This window comes from Ambystoma mexicanum, chromosome 12 (assembly GCF_040938575.1).
Source record: "Ambystoma mexicanum isolate Mex_15411 chromosome 12, UKY_AmexF1_1, whole genome shotgun sequence".
NCBI classification, from domain to species: domain Eukaryota; kingdom Metazoa; phylum Chordata; class Amphibia; order Caudata; family Ambystomatidae; genus Ambystoma; species Ambystoma mexicanum.
In genome coordinates, this window is record NC_090936.1 from 972,152,587 (window position 1) to 972,169,913 (window position 17,327).

General features: G+C 47.0%; 1 protein-coding gene across 2 annotated transcripts in view; it reads left to right on the plus strand.

Moving 5' to 3' along the window:
* The window catches only part of MAPK8IP2 (mitogen-activated protein kinase 8 interacting protein 2), a 451,558-nt gene that overhangs the window by 292,504 nt on the left and 141,727 nt on the right, over positions 1-17,327 (plus strand). For both annotated transcript variants that reach the window (XM_069629461.1, XM_069629462.1), the window contains exon 6: positions 1,927-2,002. In XM_069629461.1, coding sequence (XP_069485562.1) covers positions 1,927-2,002 — 76 coding nt within the window. The remainder of the gene's footprint in view (positions 1-1,926; positions 2,003-17,327) is intronic.

Below are 17,327 nucleotides of genomic sequence, written 5' to 3' on the forward strand. Positions count from 1 at the left end.
CATGAAGGACGGAAACCCAAAAGGATCAAGGACAGGAAAGAAAGATTCCCTTTAAAAAAACGAACAGAGTGCAAGCACAGGTGGAAGTCGAAGAGACTGGGTCAGAATGTCGTTCTGGAAGCTCTGGCCTAAGAACAAGCCTGTCCCAACTGGACCGCATGTCAGGACAGCCAGAAGGGTAAGTGTGTGGGGGCCTAAAGCCATATGGGCATCTGAGCCCTGCAAGGAGGGAAGAGACCTGGAATACTCGGGTCCAATGTTTTTGCCTGACCCCCATTAAGAGGACCCAAAGTACCAGGGATGGTGGTGCCGGGTAATTTATGAATCGTGGAGAACAGTTGCATAACACAAGAGCCAAATGCTTCCCTGCAACAAAGACCCAGGGAACACCTTGAAAGAAGTGTGGAACTTTCTGGACCCCAAATACTGTAAGTAACTATTGCTTCAAGCAGGGCCGTTAGCTCTCATCCTAGAAAGGGGTGGACGTTGGGCTCTGGTCCTATAGATAATGCACCAAAAACATAGTGGAATTTCTGTGAGTCCCGGAATATGGCACTTCTCTTACTCAGACCTGTCCACCAATAGCTGGCTCTCTTGACCATCACCCCAATACCTTACATTATTGGGAGAGTGGGTGGATCGCTGTGCTCAGAATAAAATGATGCACGAGAGCAGTTCCTCGTCTTTTCCTCCCCAAGCACCCTTACCCCTCACCTTCACCTCCCTCCACTCTAGTCTGCATTGTAGGTGTGAGCATCACAGTTTAACTACACAATCACCTAAACAATTTTCAAGACTCTGCCCCTTCACTCTCTGCCACTCCCCCACACCGCCACCCTCCCCGGGCAGCCCTTATTTCCCCATACTCTGTATCTACTGCCCTTGGAAGCCTCACTGTTGCTTTGCTCCAGCATTGTGTGTCCGGGTTGAGGTAAAGGCCCTTGGGCTTGTGGTAATTGGGAGCCAACCATGGGCCCATGAGGAGGAACATGAAGGGCGCCCTTGTTTTATTAGTGGATGTTGTTTTCACCCTTTTCCTTCAGATTCTTGAAAGGTGAATGAGATTGGTTGAAGGCCTTATCTGTGCTGTATGATTGGTTGAAGACTTGCCGGTTACTGTATGATTGGGTGAAGCATTGCTCTGTGCTATTCTACTGGCCGAAGGTCTGCCATGTGGCACACAATTGGACAAAGACCTAGTCTCTGTTATTTCATTAGGTTAAGGCGTGAGGTGAAGGCTTGTTGTAGATGATTTAATGAGTATTCGTTAGATGCTTCATGACTGAGTAAATATCTGCTCTTTGCTGCATGTTTGTTCAAGGGCCTGGCCTAGTCAATATCAAGATTTGCTAAATGCTATATGATTGGGTGAAGTCCTGGTTAGAGCTGCGTTACTGGACAAGTCATTCTTGCGTCATAAGATTGGTGTTATGCCTGTGCTAATAAAACCCGATGATGACGTGCCTGTGCTGTGCAACTGGTGAGATACTAATCCGTGCTACATGATTGGTAGAAGGTCTACTTGTGTTGTATAACTGGATGAAAGCGTCCCCTGTCCTTTATGGCTCGGTTGTCTTTGCTATGCTCTATGATTGGGTGAAGGATCGTGTTGAGCTATACTGTCTGGTAAAGTGAAGGACTGCTTCAAGCTATATGCTTAAGCTGCGTGACACAAGTATGGGAACATATATGTTTATCAAGGAATGTTGTGTTCCTAGAACAACAGAGCCCTGCCTGGAGAATTGAGGAGTAAGAGTCATGTGTGTGTATGTGTGTGTGTGTGTGTGTGTCATATGGCTGTAGCTTTGCATTTGTGTACATTCATTTCATATACAGTTTAAGGTCCTGTGTGCAAGGCAGGTCAGTATATAATGCAATCACAAACCTTAAGTGATCCTTCTAACGTGATATCTTTGTGCTCACCAGGTACTGAGTCCTTTGGGCTCTTCTCCTGTATGGTGAATGGCGAGGAGCGGGAACAGACACACAGAGCGGTTTTCAGGTAAGATGGAAGTAGCCCTTGCCCAGTGCTGGTCGACGCCTCGCGCTTGCTCTCTGTTGACACTACCATCCATAGAAGGCCCTGCACTTGCAGTCTGGTTTCTCTGGGCCATCTGCTTGCAGTAGGCCATGTGCATGGGCTCTGTGGACACTGTCCCAGGTTTTCATGTGACACCTTGCAAGTCATCCAGATCAATGGTCCCTTTCTACCCAATATATTAGGCTCCTTACACACATAATATCTACCCTTTATGATCTAACAAACTTCATTATATCTCCTTAACCAAGCCGTCTTCTGCTTAACTTGTCCCCTATTCGGGCGTAACTTATGTATCTGGAACAGGGCAAGCCATACACTTTGGCGGTTTAGGCCCTGGCCGTCCCTCCATGCCAAACTCATTCAGTTGGGTCATCCCCTACCCAAGTTGCGCCCCTCTTCTGACTTGTGTCATGTTACTGATGAGCCTCGCAAGGTGACTCTTACTGAGCGTAGCATTTAGCAACCTTCACCTTTGATCTTCACACCTGGGGCCCCAGCCTCTTGTGTAGTGGTTATTTTTGTGCAACCAATGGACTTCTCTAATACTACCCCCATGACTGGTTGCAAGGACTGATGAAGACCATACTGTTGCAGATCCATGGTACAGGAGAGGGTGGGAAAATGTACCATTACTGTGCACGTCAACCTGTTGAAGAGGCATTAGCAGCATCAAATGGGTCCTGGTACAGCCTGGCCTTGTCACTGAGTATTCACATCACCCAACCATGTGCATTCACATGATATTAGGCACCAGAAGATCCCACAACCCATTGAAACTGTTTTCACCCTCAATCACAGATGCCTGGGCTCATGGGTATGTTAGGGCAGATTGTGTACCCTGCCTATACCAACCAAAGTATAAAATGGATTTAAAAATGGTAGTAAGTGGCCGTATTTTTACTTTTTATTTTCTTTCATTGTTTAAAGCACAGACCTACCTCGAGAGCAGCAGAGCGCTGTGCAGAGTGTGGGTAGCGGATATTTGGGCTGCCATCTTTTAACAGTAGCGCAGTACTGTGAGGTCTGTGCATTGGTATGTGCGTCCATTGAAATTAGTCCTTGGTCAGATGTTGTTGAAGAGCCATGTTTTGAGAGATTTGAGAGATTTGCGAAATTGGAGAATTGTGGGGGAATTCTGAGCCGACACCGGGATCGAGTTCCAGGGGGTGTGTGCATGACAAGAGAAGGATTGTTTGTGGGTCCTCTCTTTGCGGACAAGTTGTGATTCAAGCTGGTTGGTTGATTTGCTGAGCGAGGAGTGTGTGCCACCAGATATGTGGAGTTTAGCCGCCAGGTACGCTGATGTGCTACTCGTGATTGCTTTGTAGATTATACATGCAGACTTGAATAGTATCCTGGCTTGGAGTAGAAGCCAATGTAGTTCACGTATAATCAGGGTAATTCAGTCAAATTTCCGTGCTCCCGTAATAAGTTGTACTGCAGCGTGTTGGACTGCCTTTAGGGGAGCCAAATTAGCAGCTGGGAGCCCTGTCAGGACAGCATTTCCCCATCGATGTGCGAGACCACAAGGGTCTGCACTACAGTCCAGATGTCCTGCAGCAGGATGAAGGGTTTGATTTTTCGATGGGTAGAGATTCTGACCAAGGCTATTTGGGCCTTCTTGGCTATGTGTTTCTAGAAGGACAGCCTGCTGTCAATGGTGAAGCCTAAGGATTTTGCTGAGTCTGAGAGTTGTGGATCAAATCTTTCTAGTCGCATATCATTGAGCCATTGTTGGACACATAGTTTTTTAGCGGGCAGACCGATGAGGATGAAATCAATCTTGGATGGGTTTAGTTTGAGGTAGGCAGTTGACATCCAGGACTGGAGGATGGCTAGATAATCGCAGAGATGAATGATGTCCTGCATGCTATTTACTCTCATGCACAACTGAGTATCGTCTGCGTATTGGTGGATGGCTATATTGGGATCTTTGAAGAAAGTGCCCAGAGGCTCCATATAAAGGTTAAAAAGGATTGGTGAGAGGATGGAGCATTGGGGGATTCTGCAGGAGACCTGGAGTCACTTACAATGCTACAAGTTAATCTGCACAGCCTGGTGTCTGCTTGGGAGGTAGTAGGTAAACCAATTCAGGGCAGTGCCAGAGAATCTCATCCTGTCAGCAAGGAGGGAGAGAAGGGTATGGTGGTCGATGGTGTTGAATGCAGCCGAGAGGTCTCAGAGACATGAGTAGCCCTTATCCTTGATTTTGGGATCATCATCCAGCACCTGGATGGTGGCTGTCTCGATGATACACTTTGGGTGGAACCTTGACTCATAGTCATTTAGGACATGGAGGTGTTTGATTCTGGTGAGTAGTTGTGTAACAAATACCTTTCCCAAGATTTTGCCAATAAAAGGGAGGTTCGTAATGGGCCTGTAGCTTGCCAGGTTGTCTGGCTCTAGGTTTTTTTTTTCAAAAGAGGTCGTATGAGACCAGTTTTGAGGGTGTCCGGGAACGATTCTTCGGCAAGGGAGGCATTGATGATGCTGAGGAGCGCATTACGCGCCGGGCTCGTCAATTGTTTAACGATGAAGGACAAAATGATATTGTCAGAGTAAGAAATAGGTTTGAGGGAGGCCATCATTTGTAGGACATCCGGGGGAAAAATAGGAGCGAATTTGGTCGAGATGGGCAGTGTGCTTCCCACTGTGCAGGGAATGCTAATGCTGTGAGAATTTGATTTGATGGTCTCTTGGATTTTGTCTATTTTTTCAATAAATATTGTGTTGATTCGTTTGCCTTTTTCCTGAGCTGCTGGTACCGCGGACCGCGAGAGGGTTTGGTACAATGCTTTAAAACTTCAAAGCATGCTATGCTCCTATTAGAGGCTGCCGCAATGATGGTGGAGTAGTAAGCAGCTTTGGCCTATGTAATCAGAATCCTATGGTTTGTGCTGAGAGATTTGAGGTTTGCGAGGCCTTCTGAGTTATGGTTTTTCCGCCACATTTTATCTAGGACTCTGATTGAGCATTTGTTGGAGGCTAGCTCAGGGGTGTACCATGGAATGGATTGTTTGGTTTTAGCCTGGATGGATTTTAGGGGGACAAGAGTGTCCATCAGTTTCATAGCAGAGTTGTTGAATAATTCCAGGAGGCCTGCAAAGTTTGCGTGTCGCTCATTGACTGGGCAGGTTTTGAATGAGTGGCGTGGAGTGAGGGGGCATTTAGCCTGACCTTGGTGGGCTGTAGTCAGGTGGGTGACTGATAATGGGATGGCGGACAGACCAGTCAAGTCGGATAGGTTATGCATAAGTAATTCAGCGGGATGATGTGAAGACTAAATCTAGGGTGTTGCCTTTGTTGTGCGTGGGGGACGGCACAATTTGCTTAAGGTCCATGGAAGCAGTCAGTGTTTGAGTGTGATTGTCAGCCTGTGATTCAGGGATGATAAAATCAAAGAGAAAGATATTATGAAAAGGTGGTAATTTGGCAGAATTCTGGGGAAAGAACATTTATTGGGAAAAGACCCTCTTCAGCATTCATATCAGATTTGGCTACCAAGCACTGGTGCGCTGTACACGACACTGAAGGTAACATATCAGGAAAAGGCAGGGTTACAATATGTGGAAGGCAATGTTCCAGTTATTGGGGTGGAATGTGATACAGAAATGCAAGAGCCTAGGTGGCACCTAGGTGTTGACTGGAGAAAAAGATCACAAGTTACTTCCTGAACTGCAAGAGTGTTGATGTGTCCCAAATTGCCACCGGGGTGGTGTTCCAGTAGGCAGGGGCATAATAAGAGAAGGCCTGTTTCCTGTTTTCTTTCCTTGTTTGCAAGTTTTATCTCAAGCCTAGTGATGGCCAGTGCTTAATTTGTGGGTGTGTTTGCCCTGGCTATGATTTCTGAGCCCCTGAACCTATTCTTTCAGACTCAGTTCAATTAATATTTGGTGTTTTGGCAACTTTATTATTTAAACTGTCAGTCACCTAAGAAGCATCCATAAAGCCATAACAAAATGTTAAAATTATTATGTTTAAAGACACACTTAAACATATCAAGACACAACAAGTTTTATTTTATGTTATGTTATGAATCTTGTGGGAAAGAGTGCAGGTGTTGAGAGCCTGTTCCCTGCTATTTGCCACTTGCCTGCTGTATCCTCTGCACAACCTGGACTGGATTGAGGTCAAGCCCCCAGGCTTCTTAGCCTCCAGAGCAACCCTGCACAGTGAATCCTGCAGGAAAGGGAGTGGGTATTGAGCGCCTGCACAGTGTTTCCCTATCATTTGCCACTTGTCCGCCGTATCCTTCACGCAGCCTGGACCAGATTGAGGCCACGCCCCCAGGCTTCTTAGCCTCCAGAGAGACCCCGCTGGGTGAAGCCCATGGGAAAGGGTGCAGGTTTTGAGTGCCTGTAGGGTGTTTCCCTGCCATTTGCCACTTGCCTGCCGTATCCTCCACGCAGCCTGGACCAGATTGAGCACATGGCTCCCAGGCTTCTTAGCCTCCAGAGCAACCCCGCAGGATGCAGTCTGTGGGAAAGGGCATGGGTGTTGAGCACAAAAGGTGCTGATGTCTGCTTGGTGCCGGAGGTCCTGATGACTCCCTGAAGAAGGAGCTGCTGTCTTCCCTTTTGCCACATACTCGGCTCTTTCAGCTGCAGCCTGAGCCCAGGTGCTTGGGCTCTATGGTACGTTACGGCAAAGGTTGGTGTTGTGGGGCCATGTGTGGCCTATGCGCATGGCACAGCAGGACGCCCAATAAGACACAGACACGTTGATGTGGTTCACCGGCCCGTTCCGAACTGCCGCGAAAGGCGCGAAACGGGCCCCTTTATTCCAGGCTCTCTGTCTTGAGGTGGGACGTCATGACGCCAGTCACATGGCACCACACTCCTCCCATTTGTTTTAAACCAAACAGACCTCCGGCCTTCTGAGCATGTTATAACAGGCAAAACATCATTGTGTGAATTTCAAACAAACATTTTAACTACATAACTGTTGAGCAACTCACAGTCTCCTACGTGGTACGTCCTCAGCTTCTGTCCCGCTAGTGAGGGCTGGTCCTTGGGAACGCTCGGGGCTCCCTGGGTGCCGGCTCGGCAGATGCTTCTGGATAGGGCTCTCCCGTGTCATCCTCTCCATCATCTGATTCCGGATGGTAAACTGCAGAGTCCCTGGTTTGTCCTTGCCAGTCGACTGGCTTCCGAGGTGGTGCTGTGAGTCTTCTGAAGAAGCTTGTGTTTCGTGTTACTAGTCCATGGTCATCAGCGGCTGTCACTTGTGAGCCTTGCACCCATACCACCTTACTAGGACAGTGTCTTTGACCGCAATATCATGGTCGCTTGTTCCGCACCTGTTGTTCTCTCTCTGGGTTGTTGTTTCCCTTTGGGCTTGTACTTTATGGTTGTTGATTGTTTCTGGAATCCTTCCTTCCAGTTCGAACAGGAATTTGCGTGGGCACCTCTGGAAAAGGGCTTCGGCGGGAGCTACTCTCGGGAAGAAATGTGGGATGTCCTTTATTCGAGAAGAAATTGGAAGAGTGCCCTTTTTTCACATGACCCTTGCTCATATGCGATGCGTAAACACTTGTTAAGTGTACGCATGAAGCGCTCCGCTTCGCCATTCAAACATGGCCACACCGGTCTTATCTTTCTGTGGCCAATGACGCTTCTCGGTAGGAACTCTTCTAAACCCGCGCTCTGGAAAGGGGATCCATTGTCTGACCAGACTTCTTTGGAGAAGCCATGGGTTGCACATTTTATTCCATTAGGAATAAAGGCCCAAGGACTGGAATGATATCCTGAAGGGCTAGCGAGGAGACAAAGTCGACTTCTGGGTATATGGACCACTGGTCCACCAATGGCTGGTTCTGGTGTGAGGGGCTGCAGCTTGGCACCATGTGCAAGCCTTGATGAATTCTTCCACCTTCGACTCTAAAGCTGGGAACCAGACCTTGAGCCTGAGGCGGCTCTTCATTTTCGCCGCGCCTTGGTGGCCAAGCCGAGCAAGCGTTATCACCGGGTCAATTATCTCTGTGGGGATAACTATGTGTGACCGCCTCAGTAGGAGTCCGTCCTCCGTGAAAGGGACCTCACCCTGTGCTTTCCATAGTTTCTCCAGTGTGTCGGGCTTCTTGTGTCTTGGAGCCCAGGTCATTGAGCATTGACTTCCCTGTTTCGATGGCATTGCACAGAATCTGGAAGCACCCATCGTTTGCGGAGGCCGCCTGGATTTCCTGGAGGTTCATTGAGTTGGGGACAGAGCTTTGTATGACAAGTCTCAGGTGCACATCGGCTGCTGCTACTTCCTCCGTGGAGTTAGTTTTTGCCGGCTTCGGTTGCCAAGACAGGTAGTCTGCGGCATTGCTCAGTCCAGGTTTGTACTTCAGGTCCACGTTGTACTCCTGAAGTGCCAGCAGCCATTTCTTGATGCGAAGAGGAGGATTTGCTGATCTGCCCATCATGATGGGAACGAGGGGCTTGTGATCGGTGATCACTTTCACTGGCTTCCCATAAATGTATATGTGGAAGTGGCGGCACCCCAGCAGTACCACTAGGGCCTTTTGCTTAATTTGTAAATATCTTTGTTCAGTAGGAGAGAGTGCACAGCTTGCATATGCCACTGTGCTTTGCATGCCATCAGTGTTGGCTTGAGTGAGGATGGCTCCTAGTCTGAATGGGCTTGCATCCATGAGGATTTCAATGCTCTTCTGTGGGTCGAAGAACGATAGTTTGCACTCATTAGACAGTGCTTTCTTTATGTTGTCAAATGCTGTCTGTTCTAGGGCTGACCATCGCCAGGTAGTCGTCTGCTTGGTGAGTTTCCTTAGTGGTTCTGACACGGTTTCTAGATTTTCCATGAAACGGCCACAGTACGTGACCATGCCTAAGAAGCGCCTTACTTCTGACACCGTCTCGGGTGGTTTGGCCTCCTGGATGTCCTTGACTTACACCGGGTCTGTTGAAATTCCACTCCACAGGAAGACGAAGATGAAAAATTTGATTTGGTCCCTTAGGAACTCGCATTTCTCACGGTGGAGTGTTAGGCCCAAGGTTTGCATCTGAGTTAGGACTTTCTCAAGTCTCTCCAGGTGCTCGCTCTCAGATTTGGTATGAATGAGAATGTCATTGCTGACATTTAGGGTACCAGGTAGTCCTGCCAGCGCACCGCAGATGGCGTTCTGGAATACCTTTGTGGCGGATGAAATGCCGCAATTGAGCCGCTTGTATCTGTAGGGGCCAATATGAGGGGTGAAAGTCGTTATATACGAGCTATCCAGATGGAGTAGGAGCTGGTGGTAGCTTCGAAAATACTGTGGCGCCATCTAGCTCTGCAATGATCTCGTCCAAGGTGGGTGTCAGGTGTCTATCCCTCTTGATCGCCTTTTTGGGCAATCTCATGTCCATGCAGAGATGGACTTTGTCCGGTTGTTTGGGCTTGTGTGCCACGACAATTGGGGAGACCCATGGGGTGAGTCCTTCAACACTTTCAATAATGTGGAGTTTCGAAGAGGTCTTGAATCTCCTTTTCGACCTGTTTGCAGAGGTGGAAGAGTACCCTACTGTGCTTCAGGGCCACTGGCTGGATCGTGTCGTCTATTTGTAGCTGGTGGATTTCCCTACCCTCTGCCCAATTCCTGTGAAGATGTCGGGAATCTTTGGAACAGCAGCTGGATGTCCTCTACGATTACCCCCTGGGCAAAGTGGACGAGGCCTAGGACCTCGGCTGCGGTACAGCAAAGTAGCGTTAGCATTGCAACTTTTGTGACATAGAACCTGGCCTGATTGGACGTTCCATCCATGATGCTGAACGGTGGCGATGAAGGCGCCTTCCAGCGGTAGGGGAGTCTTTCCTCCAAAGGTGAAAATGAGCACTCTAGTGTCCTGAAGGGCTGGCAGCCCTGGTAATGTCCGGCATTGTTCATCAGCCATTACGTTCACTGATGCTTCCGTGTCGAGGAGTACGTGGACTGGGGTGTCTGGGATAGTCACGGCGCACTTGGACAGGCGCTTTCCTCGCCCTCCGACTGTTAACACCGCTGACATGAGGAAAATGTTCTAAGCAATGAAATCAAGCAGTTCTTGGTAACGACCCTATAAGCCCCAATGCACGCAGTACAACATGTGTTAACGGGGAGCTGTGTAGCAGCAGCAGTGTTAACAACTGCAGCCACACTGCATATTTGTGTATCATTCTAGATGACTTACCCACGTTTTCAACTCCCAGTGGTTTGACCCCTACGCAATGCAAAGCTAACATTAGCGCTATCACAGCAGGTGTTAAACAGAATAACATGACGAATAAGCCCAAACACCATGTGAACACAATCAGGGACCCACAAGCTGATAAACCGGCTACACAGGAAGAAGGGAAGTGCTTTAACACACCTGCCCCTTTGCACACTTTGAGCATTGGTGAGGGAGGAGCAATGTGCACTGAGGTTAGCGCTGGGCAGTCTTCTTCGGAGGGCGTGTTGGGGGGTGGTGTGCAGGGTGCTGTGCCGCCCATTAGCAGGGGCCCCTTAGGTGATTGTGCAGACGAGGTATGCATTGCTGCGCAGGGCGAGCCACCTGACTATGCACTCCCGACCTCTAACAGATTTACCCCCATTATGGAACTGGCAGGTGGCAATTGAATTAATTGTAATGCCTGTGCTGGTGCTAATTTAACTACTGCACCTTTGGCTTGTAATAAGGAAGGGCATTCTGCATTCGCAGTATGTCCAATCCTTCTAATTTACTAAAGAAGTTATTTACGTCTTTCCTTAATGCTCACGGGAGTAGCCCTATTATGGCGGAGTCCTCACCCCATGCTAGGGGAGACATGGGGGTTGCTCAATCTGCAGGGCAGTAGCTATCAACACCTCCGATGCCAGTACTGATGTAGATGGCCTAGGATCTGATTCGGGCAGTACATATAGTGTAGGGATTGTTATCGGAAATCCTCGAACCTTGCCTTACAAAGGGCACCAGGCCCCTAGTCGCTTACCTGTTGTTAGGGTGAATTCTCCAGAATGGCTAATTTCCCTTACCCTGTGAGTCCCTCAGCAGCTTTGCTGGATTTCTGGGGGTTTAATTTCTTTACCTGGTAAGAGTGTGAGCCTTTTTTCCCACTCTTACATGTGTTTTGCTGTGTGTGTTTAACATTTGTATGTGTTCATGGACTGTGGAGCCTCACCTACTACGCAGGCATCATCTTTTTACTGTGTGTCACCCAGCACCTTTAGTGCAGTGACACAGGGCTGTCTTTTCAGACTTCCCACTTTAAACTTCATTTTCTGGGACTGACTATTGTCTCCCAGAACATGTAAAGTTACTATTGACTTTACTAGTCTTTTTAAATTCACAGACCCTGTACACCCTATCTTCGAATAGAGTACTGGAGGGGTGAATAGTTATCCCCTTTTGTCTGATTCTCATGGAATATTAGTATGCTCCCCTTTCTCTAAGATTTGGCTGGTGGCAGTGGTATCTACCATTTCTATTCTACCTCATACTATGAAAATAGCCTTTGGTACCATTTGAGGATATGGTGGTAGCCTCGAACTCAAACCCGGTAATCCACTTTTATTTTAAGTCGGTTCCGGTCAAGTTTTTTTGCCAGATATTTTCATAAAGGTCTTTCTAGTGTTTTACTCTGCGCTCCAAACCAGGTTTGGTTCCTTTGTTCGCCGTCCTTTGGCTGGCTTCTGCACAGAAGCCCTAGTTAGGCCCTGAGTGTCTGGTTGGACAGGATGTGAGGGAGGGGTTTGAGGCTCCCTGCACAGGGTCTCCTTGTCAAACTCTTGTTTGATTGGCTTGGTGGCTGCCCTGAATATATATAGAGGGGGTTAGATCCCTGGTCCTTCAGGTAAGATACATGATACAAAAGTAGAGGATGGACCAGTGGATCAGGATGACACAGATAGTTATTTCAAATAATACAAATTGTATTCAATAATTAATTGCATCAACATATAACTGTATGTCCTAATTAAAACAATTCTTCCATTTTTAAAGACACAATCACAATTCTTTCACATCAATACTCTCAATCCCTCATTCTCGCATTCATACATACATACATAAAACCATTATGGCCTACAATACACTATGTAGTCATATTCCAATACTACACCAATGTTTACAGACATTTCTAGCATCTATTTATGACCCAATCCTTAGTTTAAGGTGTCATATATCATCTGGTTATACAGACTGTCCATGTTGTCGTCAACACGTGTTTCGGTCAAATTTAACAGAAATGGCTGTCCTTATTTTTCTTAAGACCTTCTTCAGGACGTAGGGCAAATAGATATGTCCTGCCCTTCATGGATTGAGTAAGCCATTTTCAAATCTAAAAGACATACAGAAAAACCTATCAAGGTCTTGTGTCATCCATATTTCTTCACAAAGGTGACTCTTAATGTCACATGTGCAATTCTAAAGAGTAAACACATAACATCGTACTCACCCCCATGCCACCAATCTAGGGATGAAGACAGATGTGTTGGATTAAATCCTTCACTGTCGTCTATAAACTTGTTTGAATAGGCCCTGTGAAAATAACAGAGGACAAAATCTAGCTCATCTTCCCCTCGTCGGGTCACTTACGTATGTATATTTTAGACAATCTCACCAAAACCTTACTTTCTCAAAAAACTTTCTTTGAAAAAAACTTTAAAAAAAAACCTTACAATGCCTAATAGCCTCTGGACGAGTGTTTTTCTATCGCCACATGCACCATCTGGCTCTGGGTCCCGTAGGAACAGAACAATCCATCTGTATCCACTACATCTTGTCTGCCAGGACAGCCAACCTGCTGTGTGATTGACAGTCAGGCTGTGTGAATGGGGCATTTGGTGCATAAAGAGCCAGTCTCTGGGACTGGAAGGCATAGTCGCCTCTGGAATGAGAAAACCAAAGAGAAGCTGAAGGAAGATGACTGCTGCAACTACTGGACACCCGATGAAGCCCTGCAGCAGGTCCAAATCGCCTGAAACTTCAATGACAGAGGAGATCTGCAAGGAATATTCTTCCCCTGAGCTTGGTGGGAACAGACAGCTCATCAAAAACCAGACACCGGTCCTCATCCTGGTCAAATTCACTGTGCACCGCTGCAGTAGATCGGATAGCCAGTGGGAAGAGAACCAGTTTGTTTTTTAAGGAGCGCACCTTTTATTCGTAGTTTTGCCCCGCTGCTGGCTTCTTCCCTGGGCAGTGCAGGACCCTCCAGCCGTCCTCCATCTTGTCACCATGACAGAAGCTTCAGGAACCGCGAGCCTGCAGGAACTGCCAGGAACAACTGCCTCAGCTACAGTATTCTTCTTCTTTAAAGGTACTGTGCAAATTCGGTCGTTCGTTCCGTTTGACCACGGTGAAAGCGTGGGAAATCTTTCGCCTCTCCAAAGGCTTGTCCTTCTCTTCTCCTTTAAGTAACTTTTCCTCTGACCAACTTCATTTTGAACTCTTGGCAAAGACTTAACCGCGAACTACTTTGAACTGTGTGATCATCTGCAAAGACTCTGAACCATTAACATTGGCCAAGACCTATTGACTTGAATCATAGTTGTAGTAGCCTTTTCTAGATTGACCTGCCTATAACTTGTTGGTGCTATTGGTTTTGGATAACCTTGTCTTTTCTCCCTTTTAAATTGCTGGAGTGCCATTTTGCTCACACTTCATTTTGAGCTTAACTTGTCCAGAATTGATTGGGTGTTGTTGTAGTATATTACGACTGTGATTTGCTGATGCTTTATGATAGTGAACTGTTTTATAAATGATGGTGTAAATAAATGTATATTATTTTACTCAGAAACATTCAATCAGTGTTTGTTTGAGCCATAGTAATTGCTGTCATTTGTGTAATCTCTTGTACTAATCACTTTACTCTTGAGGTTGGTCTGGCTGCTCAGCCGCCGCTACCAAATACTGTGCAGTACGGACTTGTACCAAAGGTGAATTTGTACTTGCACTTGTAGTCTTAATCGTGCGTGATGTTCCCAAAGGGTACTGCATATGATTCTGACTAAAAGCTCTCTCCCCACATAGTGCTAGTTTGTTGCAGCACTCAATTCTACGATTCATGGCGATCCCGACTAGGTGGGCGGACTCCACACCAAGTGCTAATACTGTGGTAGTTTGTTCAAACCATGGGGGTGGTAGGCTTATGAACTATACCACTTCTAAAAGTGCACCTCTTGGTTTACAGTATGGGCAAAAGGACACTGAAGGATATGGAATTGGGCAGGTGAAAGGGGGCCCCACAGGCGAGTCCTATTTCTGCATAAGGTTCCTAAACTGGTCATGAATCAGATAGAAACCAGGGAAGACCTCACAAACAAATGTATTCATTTTTTTTGCACTGTACGTGGATGCATGTCTGTCATCTGTGATGACTTTTTAAGTTGTGCCAGGACACACCAGCAGAGAGACAATGGGCCTCATTACGCATCTGGCAGTAGCCATGCCGGAAAAACCGGCAGGCTGCCGCCGGACCCGTAATACCATTCTGCCTCCATGATGCCGGAATCACCGCAGCATTACAACCCTGGTGACCCGGTAATTCCGGAGGCAGAATTCTGTAAATTCCCATTCCCATGTAGTCCCATAGTACTCCATGGGGATGGGAACTATAGAAACACTGGTTCCATCTATGACAGAGCCGGTGTTTCCATGTCCGCCTGCAGGCAGGTGGTGTTAATCCCGCCAGGTCAAACCTGGCGGGAGTGACACCTCCTGCCTGCAGGACTCTGAATCAGCCGGTCTGGAAAGAACGGTGCCGGTGGTTTTACTGCCACCGTTCTTTCCGGACCAACAGGGTCGTAATGAGGCCCAATGAATTTGACTGAATTCTGCTGGTATTTAAGTAGCTTAGAGTGGTGCAGTATATTGGGCATTGATCTAAGATCTTATCCGGCTACTCCTTTAAATGTGATGTTGGTTGAATTGTATATTTGATCATTGTTTTGTATGTGTCATTGATGTACTTTTATAGCTGCTGGCCAAAATAAACTTATTGACTGACTGTTATGTTTATTGGAATTTACCCATCTGCCATAGTCCATACATTCATCAACCCCAACGAGCCAGTCGTAGTTGTACCTTTAATTTCATACATGTTGACACTGAGGGGAGCAGCCATAGGGCATGGCAACAGTGACTGGAAAGCTACCCTTCCTGATATGTCATGGGTATGCTAGAAAATATTTGAGCCCTGGCACTTATTCTTTTATTAATTAAACACTGGTTATGGCCTGGCTCCTGGAGGAGCATGTCCCACCTGGGATACATCGTTTTGCAGCTAAGTAAGCAGGTGTGTGAGTAGTGATTGCCTTATTGTTAAGGCAGGACATTTTAAAGAGTTTTCTAGATGGTGTGGGAAGACAGTATAGCTCTTATAGAATGGGTGAAATGTGGTTGAATTTCATTTGTCCTATTATGAGTCATGCTGCAGCTTGTTGAGCAGTCCTAATTCAGGCAAGGTTGAGTCGTCACTGCAGTTGAAGGGTTGGCTGTCTGTCCTGAAGTTGACCATCTGGACAGCTTGGCATCCGTCCGTGAGGTAAGAAAAGAGCTAGTTGAAAGCTTTAACCGAGAAGCCCATTCTGTTTGTGAGTAGGCTGGTCAGTGTGAGGTGGTCAATGTGAGAAACCTGAGGGTATTCTCACGTCTAAACCCCCTGGATCCTCTTCTCAGGTGGCCAGGGAAAGGCCATTGCTTTTGGATCCTGACCCTGTGGGTGGAGAAGTGAGGGAGGATCACCTGGGTGGAGAGTCCTCAGAGAGTGGGAGTGGGGTACCCCCAGGCAAGTCATGGTATCCCCCTTTCCCTATTCATGATCAACCTAATCCTCCCACAACCTTTGTGGGCTACTCCAAGACCTCTCCCCCTCAAGTCCCCCCATTCAACCATTCAAAGTACTGGGACGAGTAAGAGGAGACTGACAGTAATGAACAATACACCTTTATTTTACCACTCTGGTACTAGGACTAGGAAGATGCCTGCAGAGTATGGTGAGAATCAGGTATAATTAAGGATCCTCACCTGCAACCTGTCAAGTGGTTGCAGGTGTATAAAGAGAGAGACAAAGAACACTATAGAGAGAAAGAGGGAAGCCTGTGGGGAGGAGACCAGCAGGGGACCCACTTTTGCTAGAGGCAGATTTGATGGGATGTGTAGTGGAGCCAGGACACCTGCCAGCAGCCCAGAGAGAAAGCAAAGAGGAAAGCAGGATGCTGTCCAGGTTTATCCAGAGGCAGCAGAGCAACCAGCATGTCCAAGGCAGGCCTGTGTGTGCAAGCGGTTCTTGCTGAAGCTGGCCTGCTGACATACGAAGAAGAAAGAAGCTGCCGGAGCAACGCCAAAGACCGAAGACCGGTGAGTGTCAGGGAGAGGCACTCGAAAGCCGGGGCATTCCGGGCAGGCTGTGAGTAGGTAAACACTCACTGAACTGAATGGAAACTTGACATTAAGCATGATAAATGCATATTAATTACCGTGTTGAACGGAAACTTGGACTTAAGCATGATGAATGCATATTAATTACCAAACTGAATAGAAACTAGGAATTAAATATGTCACATGCATATTGACTATCGAATTGAAGGAAAACTTGAAATCAAGCATAACAAATGCATATTAAATGCCGAACTGAATGGAAGTTTGAAATTAAGCATGTTGAATATCTGTTGAATACTGAACTAAATGAAACCTTGTAATTAAGCTTATCAAATATGGAACGAAGGAAAACTTTTAAGGGCACAGCAAAGAACTGCCAAAGAGAAATTGCCCATTTGAAAACAACATACAGAAAAGAGTGCCATAGAAAGGTGGACATGATCAAAACCACCACAATGTGAACTCCTGGAGTAAATGCAGTGTGGCAAGGTCAACGACTGGCAAGAGGTGTGTGGCACGTTATGGTAGAGCCAAGAGGCTACCCAGGAAAAGCCAGAAAAGGGTAAACCTACATATGAAGCCAGGAGACCAACAAAGAGAAATTAAGTGAATGTAACTCTGAACACAGGAACAGGCAAATAAGGACCTGTGTGGGCTGAATAGCCTAGGGATCCTGGTTGTGCGAGCTGTGATGGGTGGACCGTTCATTCTGAACGGTGAGAACTCAAAGACATTGTGAAATAAACCAAGGAAATGCACTGCAAATGAACTGGTGAAGAAAACCAGAAGGAGGGTCAAGTGGACCTAGATTTGTGTTTGAACTTTTGAAAGACTGAACCCGTAATACAAGCTGCTAAATTGAAATCTTGGGGAAAGGAACCCTGAGAGTTGATGAACTACAAATTCTGTCTTGAGGACGGAGCCTCATGACCCCTTTTGTTTTGAATGGTGTTACCTGCAAC